This window comes from Rhinolophus ferrumequinum, chromosome 15 (genome assembly GCF_004115265.2).
Source record: "Rhinolophus ferrumequinum isolate MPI-CBG mRhiFer1 chromosome 15, mRhiFer1_v1.p, whole genome shotgun sequence".
NCBI lineage: Eukaryota > Metazoa > Chordata > Mammalia > Chiroptera > Rhinolophidae > Rhinolophus > Rhinolophus ferrumequinum.
This window is the reverse complement of record NC_046298.1, coordinates 8,921,010-8,939,163: the sequence shown is the minus strand read 5'-3', so window position 1 is coordinate 8,939,163 and position 18,154 is coordinate 8,921,010. Positions and strand designations below refer to the sequence as shown.

Sequence of the window (18,154 nt, the reverse complement as noted above, 5' to 3'; positions counted from 1 at the left end):
TGAGACCGGGTCATATATTAATTTTTGCTCCCAAAGACACATTAGAGCTGATTGTCCGGCTGGGTCTTATTTTCAGGGAAACACGGTAGCACTGGCTATGCCTGTGCTCACATATCCAGGGACAGCATCCACTCCGGCCTCTTGTTGGTTCCAGAGTCCTAGCCATGCAGGGGTTGTGTGGTGGGAGCTTCCCAGATCTTACTCCTTCTTCAAACTGAAATTAAATCCTCTGGCCCAGGTAGGCTCTCCAGCCTCCAAGACAAAACTAATCCACTTCCTGGCACCTGGGGAATGCGCAGGAAGCTCCACTCACATAGCATTGCTCTGTGAAGGCTCTGTCCTTTGCCTGTCACCCGGGCTGGTCTAAGACTCCTTTCTGGTCTCCCTGCCCCGAGTCACCACCTACAGACCAGAAGGTCCATGTGAATGGCCACAGCTGCTTACTCATTCAGAGTCTGGGCTCGCCCCTTGACTTGCTTTGACAATAAAATATGGCAGGAGTGATGGCCTGCCAGCTCTCAGCTCCCTGGTTCCGGGAAGTGTTGAGGGTTCAAATCGGCTCTGAGACGGGTCCAGTGAACAAAGAGCCCTCCTCTTCCTGGCTTCCCTGTCTCTGCCTGGCAGCAGAAGTGTGCGTTGGTGCCCCCTGCTGGCCACAGTGCCCGTAACTTACTTTGATCAGCTGCTTCTGTCAGGGCAGAGAAGGGGAGAGACACCCTACAGTCCCCAGAAATGCTTGCTCAGCAGAATACATAGCGGCTCAGCTAGCTGAGAGGGGCCTCTGGGAACGCTGACGCCGGGTCTGTCTGTCCTCACCCCGCAACACCTGAGTCCTTCACGTGAGCGCAACAGCGTCACTGATCTCAGCCCACAGGACACGGAAATTATACGGCCCTTCAGGCCTTGGTACTTTCCACAAGGGCCCCTGTTGTCAGCAGGTGATGGAATTGAGGGGCAGGAAGCCATGGGAAGGGAGGCAAGGACCAGCGTCCTCCCCGTGTCCTCTTCCTGAGAGAACCCTGATTCTGTCCAGGGCACCGATGTTGCCAGTTACAGATGCCAGAGGTCACCAGGGTACATGCATCTGGGCCATGAGATACAGGCAGACATCTGGGTGAGGTTCTAAGAAAGCTCCTTTCCTCCAGAGTGAGGAGAAACGACTCAGCCGGCCTCTTCCCTTTTCCTTTTCTCTGTATTTCCCTCCTTCCTGCAGGTGGATCAGCCGTTTTTTCTCCACGAGCATGAGAACCACATGCTATGGACGGCAGAACAGGAAAGTCTCGATGACTTTCTTAAGCACCTCCGGGGCCACCCCAGACTCCTGGGCTTGTGCAGCCCGAGGCTCTCACTAAAGTCCTCCGAAGCAAGGATGCCTTGTCACCCTAACATGTATATGTGTCATCCCTGTGCTTCTGGATAGTGAGCCCAGGAACCTGGATCTGGCCTACAGAACCAGAGAGCATGGGCTTGGGCTATGTCTGCAGAAAGCCAGCAAACGTGCTTCCTCCGGGAGAGAGGAGACCTCTGTTCAAGATGGACTCCCTCTTACTACTCTGTGGCCGGGGGCAAGTCATTTGTATCCCAGCACACTGTAAGCACTTAAATATATATATACATTTAAATATATATGCATTATATATATGCACTTATATATAATGCATATATAATATTTAAGCATGCGTATGCATATACACATGTATGTGTATGTACAGATTACATATATGTATATGTAAATAAAAACGTTTATTTTTATATAAATATCATGAAGAGGGTGTTGGTACTAGTTGAGGACCTGTGTCCCTACCGGCTGGGCCATGTCATGTCTGTATGGCTAGGGACCAGACTGGAACCAGGCGTCTTGGGTTCAAAGCCCAGTCTCACCAACTAGTAAGTTATTTCATCTCTGTGTGTCTCAGTTCCCCCCACTTGTAAATGCGGATGAGAACACCACCTTATGGACGTATTAGGAGGACCCCGGGAGTTGCAATCAGTAAAGCACTAGGAAGAGTGGCACAGGTGGACACACCCGTGTTTGCTCATGGACCGCCCGTCAGTGCTTGGCCTTGTCCAAGGTGCTGATGCTGAGGGCTCAGCACTGCGGATCCATGGCTTGGGACACAGGGAGGGCGGCAGGCAGGGACCCTCTTGTTGGGCCGACCGTGGCTGTCAAGTCTGCACAGCCGCACTGTGACCAGGTGTGGGGACAGAGTCCCAGAGAGCAGTTTTCTGGCTCTCGGCCCCACGTGGAAAGGTGCTGGCTTGGTTATTAAATGGCCATCAGCTGTAATCAGATGACCATCCTCTGTGGCTGGGTGGCCATCAGCTGTTACCGGTTAGCCAATAGCCACAAATATAACTGCGTGGCTCCACCGGCGGTGGGGTTGGTTGGTAGGTTGGTTGGCAGAGAAGCGGAAGGCGGATTGCAGCTAGTAAGAGGGGCGTTGCTTGGTAGAGAAGAGGACGGCAGGTTGCGGATTGTGCGGCTCCTGCTTCCTGTGTCTCCAACCCAGCCGCCAGCAAGACTATAGTGGTATGACTCGCCTATCCATGGCTCCCTATTCCTTTTTGGCCTCACCATATCCTGCGTTCTTGTGTGGGGAGCGGGAGCTGAGACCCTGTGTGACACCAGGGGCTGGGCTTGCTTCAGGCCTCAACTCTTCTGATGCTGAGCCTGCCCCTCCTAGGTGGGGACTCTGGGCTAGAGCTTGAAGCTGCAGGGAGTGTGGGGACTGTCCCCCCTCGTAAGAAGCCATTCTCCCTCAGAAACCGTGGCTCTGTGGTGCTGGATGTGTCCAGGCCATGGCACTTGCTGGGGCTTTCTCTGGGGACAAAGATGGCCTCCCTTGATTTCCCACAGCCCAACCCCTTACCTCATACCCTGCTAGTCTGGCCCAGCTCAGGCCCTCCCAGGCTGGAGGCTGACGGAGCCAGGAGCTGATAAACAGGACACCAGAAGCCAGGTAGCTGCCAGTTTTTTCAGGAGTCTCTGGTCACCCCAATTCTATCTCCTCCTTCTCTGGGTCACAGGTGGCCCAGGTGGAGGAGCACGCCCTTGCCAGCAGCCTAATGAGGGCTGATGTGGATGGCGTACGGGGCATACAGTCCTGCAGGAGTGTCTGCGCCTGGCGAGGTCCAGGGACACAGCTCTTCCCCAAAGCTTGAATTTCCTACCCAGGAGTTCTCATACACTCGGGCCCAAGGACACTTGGATTTGGCTACTCACATCCAAGTTGAAACCCCAGGGACACCATCTTAAGGAGGGGACAAGGGGACAGAGACATTGTTTTGGTTACATGAAAACACAGCCGTAGCTGGGCTGCCTTTGCAATGGGTAGCGGTGGGTGAGAAGGAGAGGAAACCGTTCATTATGTAGCTGATACATAGTAAATGCACAACAAGCTGTGTAGCAGCTCTTAGGCTGAATACAATGTTAACAGTTAATCCTCTCCATGATCTCACCAGGGTGTCTTTCCCACCGATATCGATAGTCGATAACCTGAGGCAAAGGCAGGGAAGTACCTTGCCCAGGTTTTCACACTGTGAGTGCCAGAGACCAGGTGTGTATCCGGGCCCAGCGGGGAGGTTGTTGTCAGGGCACCGCATCTCGTCTGACCGTCCTGACAGCTCTCTCCTGGAGTCTTATTCCCAGTCTTCAGAAACAAGAACACCTCAGAGTGCAAGGGTAAAATTTGGTAGAGCGATAATGTAATTAAACGTAGCGAGTTTGCAGTGTGATCCATCCTGATAGTCAGCTGTTTCCTCTTTGTTTCTCCTCCCACTGACTAACTGAAGAACTCTGTTCCCTTTTTCAAGACTTACCCGCACCTCGTTAATGAACAAACGTCTTAACCTGAAAAGAGCAGCTTCTTTCATCCTCAGGCGCCCAGAAGTCAGGACCCAAGATCACAACTCCCTAGCAGTTTTTCGCAGATGGCTACAGACAATGAGATTTAGGATACCACTGAGGCAGCCTGAGGTCTCAGAAGACCCCGGGAGACGACTTCTCAACTGTTAGCCCTGAGGCCTACTTTCCCACTTACCTGCCTATAAAACCCTCTGACGGGAGGTGGCCTTTGGACAGGGGTCCCCCTTCCTCCCCGAATGCCGGCATTCTGAGTAAACCTGTTTTTCTTTCCGCCAACCATGTCTCTCGATGTTTAACTATTTAACTTTTGCAAGCGGCAGGCAGCCAGCACCGTATCAAGAGGTTTTATGTAACTTTGTCCAAGATTCCAGAGCAGCAAGTGGTGGAGCTGGGATCCAAAGCTAGGTCGAGTCTGACTCCAAACCCTTTGTTCTTGCCATCACATCAGGGCAGACCACAGGCCAAGTCCAGCCTGCCACCTGTTTTCTAAATACAGCTGCTTTCATGCTGCAACAGTAGATTGAGTAGTTGGGACAGAGATCTGTATAAAAAATGTTTGCCAACCCCTGAACTGAATCTGTAGGTTAAGGAAAGGCAGCAGCTCCCACCTCTATCAGCGGCTGCCTAGAAAGGCAGTCTTTCACCTCTTAGTGTGAATTACTCATCACTGTGCTAGCTCCCCCATAGCTCACTTCCACAAGGCAACAAACACAATGAGGGGAGCATGGACTTTGTCCTTGAGTGGCTGTGTGACCTTGGGTGAGTCATTTCTCAACCCCATCCCTCAATTTCCTCCTCTGTCCAGTGGGTACTTTGTTCTTGGTGCTGCCTAGCTTGCAGGATGATTGTCCAAAACACAAATGACATATTTGATGTGGAGTGGGTTAAAATGAAAAGTCATCATAATGCGGGGTGATGGAGAAATTCATCCCTAGAAATTAAAAAGCAAAACTAGATAACTCACCTGGTGTCATATGGTATCCACTTTCTATTTCAATAAAAATATGTGTCAATCTCAGAGCTAGGATGATAGTTTTAACTGCCTTCAGTGTCCTGCATCATGGGTTATAAATATACACGTAGTTACTTGGGTGAAAGGTGGGCCACTATGACCAGAAGCTCTTCTTTACTAGCTGGGGGATGATCATGAACAAACATATTTGCCCTACATAATTTGTAGCGTTTTACCTTCTTGGCAGAAAGGACTTCACTACCAGATACAGGGCACGGGAAATATCCTTTATTATTCTGTACAGTTATTTTTTCCATGAAGAGAACAGCCTGTAAAACAAATTCACACCAGATATAGAAATCTGCATGACATTGGAACAGTCCATGACACAGAGAGGGCACCACTGAAACAGTCCTTATTTACACAGAATGAGGATGGGTACCCCAAGGTCAAGTTCACGTGCACCAGCATTTTGGCGATTTCTTGATTGCAGCAGTTTTGCTGCCCTATTCACAGACCTGTGGGTCCTGGGACTTACAAGGGCATGACAACATGTTTCCTTCAAAATCTTCAAAACACAAGGGTTGGACTTTATTTTAAAGATTTTTTAAAAATTATTGTTATTCGGGAAGGGGAACAGGACTTTTTTGGGGAACAGTGTGTTTTTCCCAGGACCCATCAGCTCCATCCAAGTCAAGTTGTTGTTCTTTCAATCTTAGTTGTGGAGGGCGCAGCTCAGCTCCAGATCCAGTTGCCATTGTTGGTTGCAGGGGGCGCAGCCCACCATCCTTTGGGGGCGTCAAAAAGGCACCCTAGTGGTTGAGAGCCCAAGCTCCAATGTTCACTCTTAGTTGCAGGGGGCGCAGCAACCCACCATCCCTGATGGGAGTCGAACCGGCAATCTCGTGGTTGAGAGCCCATGCTCTAACCAACTGAGCTATCTGGCCGCTCAGGAACTGAGTGGCAGCTCATTGACTTCATTCTAGTTGCAGAGGGCGCATTATGCAGGCCCATGTGGGAATTGAACCAGCAACCTTGTTGGTGAGCGCCTGCTCTAACCAACTGAGCCATTGGGCCCGCCCCTCTGGAAGCTCAGCGGCAACTTGTTTTCATTCTAGTTGTGGAGGGCACAGCTCGCTGGCCCATGTGGGAATCGAACCAGCAACCCTGTTGCCCAGAGCTTGCGCTCTAACCAACTGAGCCACCTGTCCGCCCCTGGACTTTATTTTTTAAATATGAAGTGTTCCTGGCACCAGTTGAAGAAATATTGGAGAAAGAAGTACTGAAGGTCCAAAAAATTTAAAGTGCTAGAGGCCAGAAATCTGGGATTTCTCTGCTCCACAGATTATTAGTCACCAGATCCTTCTGGAAGTCCTATCATAAACGATGGGCTTCCTTCGCTATAAACTTAGCATGAGAACATTGTCATGGAGATATTCTTGTTGTTTTTTAATTGGATGGACCTTTGATTATCTGACCCAACTGCTGTTTTTACAGACAAAGAACTGTGAAGTTTCAAAGAGATGAAACCATTCTCATCAGGAACCCAGCCAGTCCACTGCAGACCCAGGTCTGTGCAACTCTAACTGCTGTGCTGTTTCCATCGTACCTCACTCCCTCTCTGTTCTCCATTCCATGGCTTTCAGAAGAAATAAATAAACAAAGGAAATGAGCATGGTGGGCTTCTTTACTAAGAAATGACTTCTTTGGCAAGAATGCTTCAGTCTGACGTTACAAGGGCTGCAAAGTGGATCCTACAGCAAGAGACTCGCTTCCACCCGGGCAGAAACCCCCTCTGAGAATTAAGGCAGCTGTGAGGACTTTCAATTGGCAGGAGGTTTGGCAAGGGCTGGCTACTCCTTTCTCCTTTCTCTCATTTGCCTCTTGAGTGAAGACCGACTAACAGGTGGACGCTAACTAACTAGACATTGAGTAGGTGTTAACGCGATGGCCTTAAACAGATCTTTTACATTTCATGGAAAAGAATAATTCTCTGAAAATCTGGTAAAATATCAAAAGTGCATTATATAGTACACAGGAGCACCCTTTTCCCGGGTAACCTCTGCTACTAAAAAAAAGAAAAGAAAAAAAAAAGCTGGAAAAAAGAAATCAGACATCACTTAAGATACAGTGCGAACTTCCTCTCCATTAAGCGTGGGTAGATGAGCCCAGGGGTCTCCCAGCACCTGCACGAGAACATTCAAGGGCTTCCAGGGTCCCCCCACCTCCCCAGGGATCCTGGGTTAGGGGCCAGGTCCCCCCGACCCCAGGCGCAGGAGCCGACTTCCTTCACAAGGCAGCACCATTGCGTTGGTTTGCCGTTGGTTCAGCTAGCACCACATCTCTGATTGATTTGCCTTTGGGACAAATGACGGAGGCACAAGGGCCACATGCAGGTGGAGAGAGCAAACTGCAGGCTCTCTCTGAAGTGTGTCCCTGTTCTAACACACACGTTCCCCTGACTCTTTGCTCTCGTTTCAGCCAAGTAGACTCAGCTTTTCATGTCCCACTGTTTCAGTGATTCTCTTCATCAGAGAGCAGCTAAATCATTTCCTCTTGGGCAACCAGCTAGAGAAGAGTAAATTACATCCTCTCCCCTCTCCTTCTTCCAACACATTGTTCTTTGTGAAGAAATACTCCTTGGCCCCTTGACTGCATTTTTGTTTATTTTTTAAGGACAGCCCTGGGTGGGGTCAACCGTACTGCGCAGGGCATTTCAAAGCGCTGTGGGCTGAGAGGACATCTGGCTTGAGGGTAGGACTGGATCCCTTAGTAGCTGAGAAACTGCAATGTCGGGCGTTTGTTTTCTCACCTAGGAAATGGGGAGAGAGAAACCAGCCCTGCAATCCTTACTGGATAGATGGGAAGCGATGTGGGTGAAAGAGCTTCATAAAAAAAAAAAAAAAAAAAAATTAAAAGAAATGTAACAGCTAGAGAGGAATTACCCTTCCTGGGAGGATTTGAAGTCACTTACAGGGCCAGATTCCATCAGTGACAGGTCACCCTGTTCTCATCTCCCAGACCCCACCTCACTGTTCCACTCCCTGGGATGCCCCCAGGCCCCACCTGACTCGGGTTGCCTCAGACTTTGAGCTGGTCTTTTTATATGGAAAGATCAAAAAAGTCTCCTGATTTCCCTCTTTTCTCCAAAGAATGACCCAAGGGCCCTGACTCAGCAGAAAATCATCTTCCTGCCCCGAGCTGGCCCTCACATAACCTTCTTCCACAGATGGCATGATCAATTGATGGATCAATCAGGCTCAGTGACACCCTAGTTTTATGCAAAGCACCTTCTGGTTGTATGTCTCCCTACACTCCCAATGGAAGTGAAGAGGCCTCTTTTTCCCCCCAGGATTCTGCAACAGGGGCTCCCACATTCCAATAAGAACCTACAAAGTCTAGGTTTACAACGAGGTCATAAGAGACTCACACCATAAACAGAAACCCTACATAGATGCCACCAACTCTCCGAAGAAGCTGAAACTAACCACCACCACCACCAGAGGGCACCACTTGGGAGTCTGTATCAGAAGTCAAGTGAGAAATTCTCTGCAACCACCACTAACCTGTTCTATCAGCTCAGAATATTGTCCCCTCAACCTCAGTGACCAGGTTGCTTGGTTCCACCCTGCCCTGGAAGGTGCTGAGTCTAGTCCATGATGAAAGACAAAGGGAGCTTTCAGGGCCGACTCTCCAGCACTCAGAACCCCTGGTTCGTGCTGGGTGGGATTCCCAGGGAAAGACTTTGCGGGTATCCATGAACAATACATCAATAGACAGGCTGTCAGGCTGCCCTTGGGGACCCAGCTGGTCTCATGAGGACAGCAGAAACACATCTGACCTCGCTGGGTTCCCTGGAAGTCCAGAGAGAGGTTTCTGGGCTCCACGAGCCTGACAGAGCGACAGCCACATGACATGTGGCCTCTGTGAGCTTGTCTGGCACTTCTGTGAAACCTGCTCACTGGGGCTCCTCTACATTTGTCCCCGGGACACCCATGGCTCTGGACCATCTGACCACCAGAAGCCGAAAGAATGTTCCAGAACACACAAATCAGACTCAGGTTAGTGAAAGTGAAAAATAACTAAGACGGTTTCTGCTCGTGACCCCCCAAAACATTGCTCCACGGACTTCACGACAGGGACAGGTGAAGCCAACCTCCCCGACCACGGTTCAGACACCAGAGGGCAACTGGGGAGAGAGGGCAGGAGGGGCAAGATCCATGTACCCCCCACGAAAACAAACAAACAAAAACTCAGCTGGACTTTTTCTTAGCATTTGGTTTCAGGTGTCTGACCAAGAGCAGCACCCTCCCTCCAGCGGGGTGGACTGAGGATTCCTTCTGTGGCCCAAAAGACAGACATGGTGGGGAATTCTGCCCGAGCCATGGACTCAGCTTGGGCCAGTTCTCAACGTAGGTGAAACATCCCCAAAACAAAAGAGGTTCAACAGAAGTCAATTTTCCTGTTCCCTCCTCGCCTCTTTTCCCTCGGGGCTTCCCAGTCCAAGCTCACAGCTCCCAGGCCCGATGAACAGAAGGTAAAGGAAAATCAGATCCTGAAATCATTTGTAACTGGGACGAGAGGAAGAGGGTGGAGAAGAGCATCTGCCAGGAGAGGAATCCCGAGACAGCGTCCGGCGGCGGTGAAGCAGATGCTGTGCCTGGCCAGTGGCGCGGTGGGGCTCCCCGTCGGGGCCAGGTTCAGATGGCCAGCCAGTGTTGCAACTGCAGGGAAAGATGGCCAGGCCTTAACGCCAGGGCCGAGCCAGGCTGGGACAGGAGGACCAGGGGCCGGCTGCGAATGGCAGCAAGAAGCCCAGAGGAGGCAGAAAACAGCCCCCTCCCTTCAACGCCCCCAGAGAGCATGCAGGCGGAGTCCCTAACTGTCACTGAGCCCCAGAAAGGGCAAAGGAGCCTTCTCAAAGCCACACAGCAACTCTGAAGCAGGGGGCTCACTGGGACCCTCCCCCACCCCCCTGCCCTGGACGTTTTTTAAGGTGAAAAAGGTAGGACTCAGTTCACCGAGTGACTGAGGTACCTGCAGCGCTTCTTTCAAGATAAGGAATCTTCAGCCTCGTTTGGTGCCACTCCAGGGTGACAACTCATGGTGGGAGAATAACGCTACTATGCAAAGTTTGGGCACCTGGCACTCCAGCACCAAGGAGCAGAGAGGCGGGTGGAGGTGGCGGGAGGCAGAGGACGGGCCCCTCCCCTACTCCTAACACCACACCGCTGTGGGCTACTGCCCACGGCCGCTCTGGGTGTGTGGCATGTGGGCCTGCCTTGGGCATCCAGCTCAGAGCAGGGAGCAGCTAGGACCCTCCCCGGGGCCCCCACCCCGCATGTCCCAGGCTGTACCCACCTGGAACTGCCTGACGTCCCTCTGGGCCACCAGATGATGCTCGTTCTCGGGTGTGATGCCATAGGCCAGTCTCTGTAAGAGGATGGAGAAGTGGGGAGGCCTCAGCTAGACCCAGGGACACCTTCCCTGGGGCCCAGCAGGCACCCCCGGGTAAGGGCCACCTGCTATTAGGCCCTGAGGTCCCCCAGGGACAGCGTGTGAGGTCCATACAAAGCACGCCCCACTCTGGTCAGTTTACTGTGACTCATTCATCCAGCAAATGTCAACTGAGCCAACGGCTGCAGTCAGACCCTGGGGAGCCCGCGTTCAGGAGACACACACAGTCTCTGCTTTGGAGGAGCTCACAGCACATGGGAGGGACAGGCATTGGACAAACAAACCACGATGGGAGTGAGTCCTTCCCGGAGCACAGTGAGAGCACAGCAGGTGGGACTGGCCCTGCCAGGGATCAGGGCCGGCCTCGGACACGGCTGGACTCAGGGACTGTGTCTGGAATCAGTGACTGATAACCAGGTGGAGGGAAGTCCTCCCCGCTCCCAACATGTGAAGAGTAAGAAGCTGGAAGCAAGTCCTGGTTCCCATGTCTGGGATGAGCTCATAGAACACGAACTCTCCAGGTGACCCAGAGGCCCCCAGACTTAGGTTTCATGGACACATCACAAGGAACTGGGGGAGGGGCGGACACAGCCCTGCCTGGCCCCTCTGCCCTAAGTTCTTGTGGGGCTTGCTCCCTTATGCCCTCATAGGTCCATCTGTCCCCTTGTTAGAATGTGAGCTCCAGGACGTTCTGCCTGTGCCCAGAACTCGGCCTGGGCTGCGCAGACCTTCAACAATGATCTGTGAAACAAGTGGACAACGCGATCAAGGAACGAAATCTGTATCTTGCGTAGTGAGGGTGAGAGGAAAAGACCTTCCCAGTATTTGTAAATGACGAGGCAGCTGAACAACCAAAGAGGAGGAAGATGTAATTTCAGAGTAAAGGGCACTACCGTGTTTCCCCAAAAATAAGACCTACCCTGAAAATAAGCCCAGTTACGATTGTCAGCCAGACGGACACAGTTAGTGTGTTATGACGATTCCAGAAGAAGATGACGTGACTGTATTTGATTACAGGTAGATTGTTGTACATGAAAAAATAAGACATCCCCTAAAAATAAGCCTTAATGCAGCAAATATTAATATAGGACCCGGTCTTATTCTCGGGGAAACGCGGTATTTCTCCAATACTCATCCACATACGTGTGCGTACGCAATGCATGTAAGAGAAGAAAATAGAGTTTGGAGATCTCTGGTTCCGGCTGACAGGTTCCGGCTCATGAAAGAGGCAGGTAAAAGCCAAGACAGCAGGTCACGGTGAGCTCGGACAGGGAGGATTGGGGCTGCTGGGCCCATGACAAACTAAAAGAGGCACGGGAACGGGCCCAGTGAAGGCTGTCGCCTTATTCACCTTTCGAGGGTTACAGGGCTACGTGTCACCTTGTCACGTCAGTAACAGTAGGAATGGCAGTAGGAGGACACAGTGCACATGACATATAACACAATGGCAGGTAACACGTGTCGGACGTCTGCCACCTGCCAGGCACCCGGCGAAACACACTTGTCCCCTTCAAGGTCCGTGTTACGATCCCCAGGTTACAAACGCGGAAGCTGAGGTTCACAGGGATACGTGGCTTGGCCAACATGCTGGGTCTGTGTGACGCTAGTGTCCGTGTCCTTCTGCCTCCCCTCTGTGTCCCCGACGGGAGTGACTCAGATGCCCCCTCCCACGCTGCCCCCGCCCGTCCCGAAGCCGGCCCGGAGCTTACCTCCCACACGGAGCCCCGCGTGCTGAGGAACTTGTAGATGATGTAGGCAGGTACCAGGCTCATGGAGGAGAGCGCGATGCCCCACCCCACCCAGTTGGCCCAGAGCGGGAAGACGTAGTCGTCGTAGGTGAGCGGCTTGAAGTTGATGATGCTTACCACCACCACAAACTGGGGGACACGGGGGGGCAGAAGGAAGACGGAGAAGGGAGAGAGGAAAGGGATGGGGTGGGATGCAGGGAGAGAAGCAGGGCAGATCAGAGAGAAGTGGGGAGCAGTGCAGTGCATGAGACGGATGACAGGGAGTGGACACAAGGAAGGAGGGGGAAAGAGAAAGGAGACGGAGACAAGAGAAGAATTCAAGAAGCGGATGATCACAAAAAGGAGACCAAGACAACGGCAGTGAGAAAAGAAGAGCAGAAAGGTGTCCTTGGAGCTGGGCCGAGGGGGGCCACACACGGGCCCTCCCCTCCCCTGCCCCCCAGGCCCTGGCCCCAGGCTGGGGATCCCACTGAGGTGGAAGCCCACGATGTGTCAACAGGCCTGAGCATCCTGAGGGTCCCGTCTGCACGACCGGGACTCTGCATCCCAGAACCTCCTCCCCTGAGAAGCAAATCTACCCAGCACACCCCACCTGGGACACAGCCCCCGCCCGGGAGCCCTGGCCACACTACATACCAGGAGGAAGGCTGGGCTGACAAACTTCCAGCACAGTCTCCAGTACAGGCCCGGCTTGAACCCCATCATCTGCTGGATGTCGTTGCTGAACCTGTCCACACCTGCGCACACAGGCAGGCCTGTCACGGGGGCTGCCACAGAGCCCCAGGCTGTGCTCTGCTGCCCTCCCGTGAGGGTCTGGGCCCAGGCAGAGAGCAGGTCAGGGAGGCAAGACAGAGAAGCCCTGGCACTTAGGAAACCTGGGCGGGGCACTTGGCTGGTTCAGAACAAGGGAGAGGACACACTCAGGGATGGTGTCACCTACGTGCCACCCCAACTCATTTTTCAGAGGGAGACAGGGCTCGGGAGGGGAGGGGACTTGTCCCAGGTTATCCTGCCAGGTCAGCCTGACTCCAGAGCCTGGACTTTTCCTCCTGTTCCCTCTCCTGAACGATGATGACTGTGGATGCAGCCCTTGCCCTGACTTCGGTCTCGTAGAGGAGCACAGACTCACACCGAAATCTTTCTGATGGGTAGAAGAGTGGGAACAGGACTAACCCTTATGTGACACGTGGGGAAAAAACAATCAGTGACAGCACATGTGACACTTAGTAACACGTTCTCCGGTTCAGCTCCAGAGTAAGTTTGCCAGATAAAACATAGGGAACCACTTACAGTTAAATTTCAGATAAACAATGAAAAATATTTTAATTAAGTACGTCCCACGCACTATTTGGGACATGCTTATACTAAACAATTATGCAGTGTTTATTTTAAATTCAAGTGTAAGTGGGTGTCTTGTACTGTGTTTGCTACACGTGGCAACCCCACTCTAGAATGAGTTACACGGCTCAGGGAGGGGCAGCTTCCTCTGAGCTCCTCTTTAAAAGCTGACAGTGGGTGGCTTTGGGGCCCGTTAAAGGGGGTTCATGAAAAGATGAGCCGGGGGCTGGGAGAGCCACCCCAATAAGGAATTGGCTCAAGTCTGGAACCGGCCAGTGACTGCCCTGGAAATGGAAGCCACTTTGCTCCCCAGGTGACACAGCTCCAGGAGAACAGGGGGCCAAGGCTTTTCCACGCGCTCAGGGCCCAGCACGTACCGTAAAACCAGGAGACACCGATGGCTTCCATGAGCACAGCAAATAGAATGGAGGTCCCCGCTGCAAACGTGTCCAGCAGGGTCAGGACGTAAATTCCACCCTGGGGCATGGAGGGAGAAAGCCTGAGGCCACCTTGGCTGGAAACGGCCACCGGCGGTTACATCCATCACAACGTACCTGTCCATCCCCTGTCCCACGCACACAGAACCCAGTTTGAGAACGGTGGGTTGCGGCGCTATTGCATGGACTTTACATGTTTGCATCCTAACAAAGGCCTTCGGAGTCACAGGGTCTGAGGGTGGGTATTTCAGCCGGTAAAAGTGAGATATGGGTCTCAAAAGGCCTTTGCTGCCCCTCAAAGCAATAAGCCGCTAAGAGGGTTGCCTGGAGAGCCTCAGGCTCCGAGGTGGGAGATGACAATGGATGCAGCTCCTGCCATGGCTCCCTGGAGCTCACTCTGGCTCTGCCACCCAGCTCCCAGGCTGCGAACATCTGACTGCATTGAAATGCAGCCCCACAATCTCCAGGTGACCCAGAGCCCACCCTTCCTCACCTTGGTGATACAAAACAGGGCCAGAAGGAAGGTTCCAAAGGAGACGCCAAATGTGAAGAGTTTCCGGTGGCGCTTCAGGACCTGGAAGTCATCGGCCAGGCCCGTGATGACCGCCTCCATGCCTCCCATCTGAGGGAACCAGGCAGGGTAGGGTGCAGGAAGGAGGGGCCCCCAGTACCCCCGTCTCAGGCCCCAGGCTCCCTCAGACCTCCTGCAGCCTGGGACTCAGGCACCCCGGCAGCTGCCCTGACGCTCTTGAGCAATCTCACCTCGCTTCTGCCCTGTTCTCAACCAAACTCAGAGCCCAGAAACTACATGGGAGAGGGTGAAGAGTTAACTCTGTCTCCCCCTAATCAACAGGTGCCTGTCACCTGTCCCACTCACTCAGCCTGAGTGGGTGCTGGGGAGCAGAGAGGGGTAAAATGCCAAAACTCCCCTGTAGTACGTTTGCAAGTAGATCAGGGCCTTCTGGACACAGCTACCAAAGGAGGGCTTCTAGAGGCAAGAACTTGGGGCAGCAGCTTCTGACAGGGATGCTGGCTGCCTTTCTCATTATCAAGCAAAGTGGTCACGTCAAACTCCACTCTCAGAGTGAGAAAGGGCCCCCTGGCCCACAGCTATGGGCACACTGATTGTTTATGGCCTCAACTGAGTAATAATCACGTGTTTCGTTACGTGATACCCCAAGGCTAGGGTGGCAGACAGGCTGCATGCTTGCCACGCCTCAGCCTCAGGCATGTCGCCTGTACCCTTGGCAGACATTGCTCATCTCAACTAGCACTCCTTCCTAAGTGTCGGGAAACAGCCTCAGAACCCTTCTTAACACATGGCTCCTGGCAGATCTACAAACTGAAAATGAAAGGCAGTGAGAGGACACCTATTTGCCAGCCCCACTCTGTGACTTCTTGCAGACTTCCAGGCATGATATACTAATGGACGTAGACATAAAAAGAGGCCAGTGGGTCGCATCTTAACACGTGGATAACAAAAGATTCTAAGACACAAATGAGGCTCAAAGCGTTTTTGTAGGGTGTTGATGAGGAAATATAATGGGAAGAGTGCTTGGCTCGAGAACAGGAGTTCCATCCACACCCTCTCTGAGTTCAGTTTCCCCATCTGCAGGAGGAGAGTAGTGGGCTGCCTACCTGAGGTCCCTCCGGTGTGGGTTTCCGTGATTCCAGTGGGTTTCTATTGGTGCTTGGCTTTGACCTAAGTCTCGCTTTTTTGAGCGAGGACTTACTTCCTTGTTTGCATTTAAACAGAACCTTCTGGAAACAACTATTCACCAGCGGTTCCAATGGTGGGAACTTTGCTGAGCAGTGTGTGTGTGTGTGTGTGTGTGTGGTGGGGTCAGGCCCAGGGCTGTGGGGGGCTGGGACATCCTGAGCAGGGTCACTCACTGAGCTGTCGATTCCCAGAGCCAGAAGCATGATGAAGAACACGACAGCCCAGAACGTGGATCCCGACAGGGTGGAAATGGCTTCCGGGTACAGGATGAAGACGAGGCCGGCGCCTGTAAGAAACATCAGCAATCTCCTCAATGGCCGGGACTGTCAGTCTGAGCTGCAGGTGACAGGAGAAGATTCTGAGGGCCAACCAGCCCCAGGTCAGCCATGGCACTTGGTCCATCATGGGTGGACAGAGAGAACCAGGACCTGAAGACGACAGGCGAAGCCAGCTGCAGCTCTCACTTCACCTGGTAGTCACCAGGAGGTTGGCCTCCAGCAGCCAGAGCAGAGAGCAGTGCCTCGCCTGGGGGCTATGGGCTACGTGCTGCGAACCCCACCTCCTGCACACCATGAGGGGTCCTCTTCCTCTCACACCTTGTGGTCCTCAGAATCCGTCAGAGGTAGCCCCTCCCCAGGTATCAGCTTCTTTGTGGCCATAAGAATACGGGAAGGAGTGGGGAGGAAGTGGGATTGGTCAGGGCTTGAGTGCTGCCACCGTTGCTCACTAGCTGGGTGACCTTGGGCAACTTACACAGCCTAAGTCTCAGTGTTCTCATCGTTAAAATGGGTCTATTCACACTCTCACTTGTGAGAACTAAATGAAGGTATGTCAAGCACTCAGCATGGGGCTGGCATAGAGTGGATGCTCCGAAATCTGTCCTGCCCCGTCAGACTCAGAGGAAAGTTCTGTTACATACGCAGGGCCCAGTGCTGCCTGGACTTCCCACCAACATACTCAAAGAGGGTCCACCACACGGGTGGTTTGGAAACCTCTGCGTCCAGCCCACTCAGTCCTGCAGCCACTAGAGAGCCAGGCAGCCACGAATGGGGTGGGGTTCTCATCTCAGCCCACCCACCTTCAGTGGCCACGTCCTCAATGTTGACCTTGTGTTCATGGGCCATGTAACCAAGGATGGAGAAGATAGCAAACCCGGAGACAAAGCTGGTGACGCAGTTGATGGTGCTGGCCAGCAGGGCGTCCCTGGGGGAGAGAAGCACGGTTAGTTCCAGCCGCCTTCATCCCCCACCCTGCTCGTGGACCGCTGGACCATCTGCGGGATTCGCAGCTTCAAATGCTTTCCGTTTCCTTGCTGCCCCGTGGAGCCCAGTGCCTTCCCGTAACAGGAAATAAGTCAACAACTTCTGGAGGAAATACCTTGAGTCCAGAGTCTGGTATCAAATTCTTGTTGGGAAATGGAGTCACCATCCTTTTTCTTCAACAAACTTTCCATGGCTGTCAGCGCCTCTCAACCTCTTTCACCCAGGCGTTCAAGACCTTTGCTAAGGTGACCCAACCTTCCTTCCAGGCTCATTTTCCATGAGTCCCCAACACGTACTTTTTGAACCAACCAAACCAGTCAGCTTGCTGGCCCACAACCAAATGACCTCCCTGGCTTGGCTGGTGCTGTCCCCTGCCATGCGTGTCGTCCATTCCCTGTCCGTCGGTCACAGACCTCGCCTCCAAGGCTCACCTCAGACTCACCTCCATGCACGGGCTGATCCCCTGTCAGAGGGTTGATCACCCCGTTTCCTCAGCCTTCCAGGAGCTTGCCCCGCTGCTATACATCCATCCTACTCTGTCTAGTACCAGCGGGGGTGTGATTCTGTCTTAGGCCTCTGATAGGGAGTGATGGACGCAGGCCCAGTTTGGGCTCGTGTCTGAGGCGCTCACAGCCCTCGGCCAGCAGGAGGCAGCACTGAGTGCTTACTGAAGCTCTTCGAGCGTGGTTCTTTGACAGCTGCTCTGTGTGTGCAGCCTTCTTAACAGGCCTGCGGTCTTACCTCTGACCCTGCCAGGCCCTCACCCCTCACAGGACCCGCCTGGACATTTTACCCTTGCCTGTCTGGGCATCAGATGAACAGACGAGTCGTGCTGTCTGCTGTGAAAGCCACAGTGTCCCTGTGTCCCAGCTACCACCTCTATGATCTCCCCGCACTAGTGGCCTCCACGTTCCCAGCCTCTCACCTTGCATCTGTTTAAGAAGTGTCCTGAATTGAAATGAGTCCATCGGGACCCCCAGGGGGCCTGTCAGAGTTCATGGAATGTTCGGGATGGCGCCTCATTTCACAGAGGAAGAAACCCAAGAAGAAGAGCTGACTTCTCCCACACCAGCGCCCTCTCTCCCATCCCTGCAAGGGTCGAACCCCAGGATTTACAGCTGTCCGGAGCCCTGAGAAGGATCTTACCTGTAGCAGTTGTTGTGAAACTTGTTGTAACTGGCAAATGCGATCAAGACTCCAAATCCAGCCCCCAAGGAGAAAAATATCTGAGTTGCAGCGTCAATCCATACCTGAGATGAGCAGACAAAAGTCATCACCTTCTGCTTCCTCGAGATTGGGACCACCTTACGGCTCCAGAAGGGCTGGGACACCTCAGGGATGCTCAGACCCAAGGAAACAAGGTCTGAGCCTGAAA

At 53.0% G+C, this 18,154-nt stretch overlaps 1 protein-coding gene across 3 annotated transcripts in view; it reads right to left on the bottom strand.

Moving 5' to 3' along the window:
• Window positions 1-7,758: 7,758 nt before the first annotated feature.
• The window catches only part of SLC6A2 (solute carrier family 6 member 2), a 45,049-nt gene continuing 34,653 nt past the window's right edge, over window positions 7,759-18,154 (bottom strand). For 2 of the 3 annotated variants that reach the window (XM_033127128.1, XM_033127129.1), the window contains exons 7-15: window positions 17,926-18,029; window positions 16,596-16,720; window positions 15,691-15,803; window positions 14,291-14,419; window positions 13,738-13,837; window positions 12,659-12,759; window positions 11,984-12,151; window positions 10,179-10,250; window positions 7,759-9,541 (exon numbers count right to left, since the gene is read on the bottom strand). In XM_033127128.1, the coding sequence (XP_032983019.1) occupies window positions 9,518-9,541; window positions 10,179-10,250; window positions 11,984-12,151; window positions 12,659-12,759; window positions 13,738-13,837; window positions 14,291-14,419; window positions 15,691-15,803; window positions 16,596-16,720; window positions 17,926-18,029 (936 nt within the window). In that variant the 3' untranslated portion in view covers window positions 7,759-9,517. The remainder of the gene's footprint in view (window positions 9,542-10,178; window positions 10,251-11,983; window positions 12,152-12,658; window positions 12,760-13,737; window positions 13,838-14,290; window positions 14,420-15,690; window positions 15,804-16,595; window positions 16,721-17,925; window positions 18,030-18,154) is intronic. The other variant, XM_033127130.1, reaches the window with a different exon arrangement.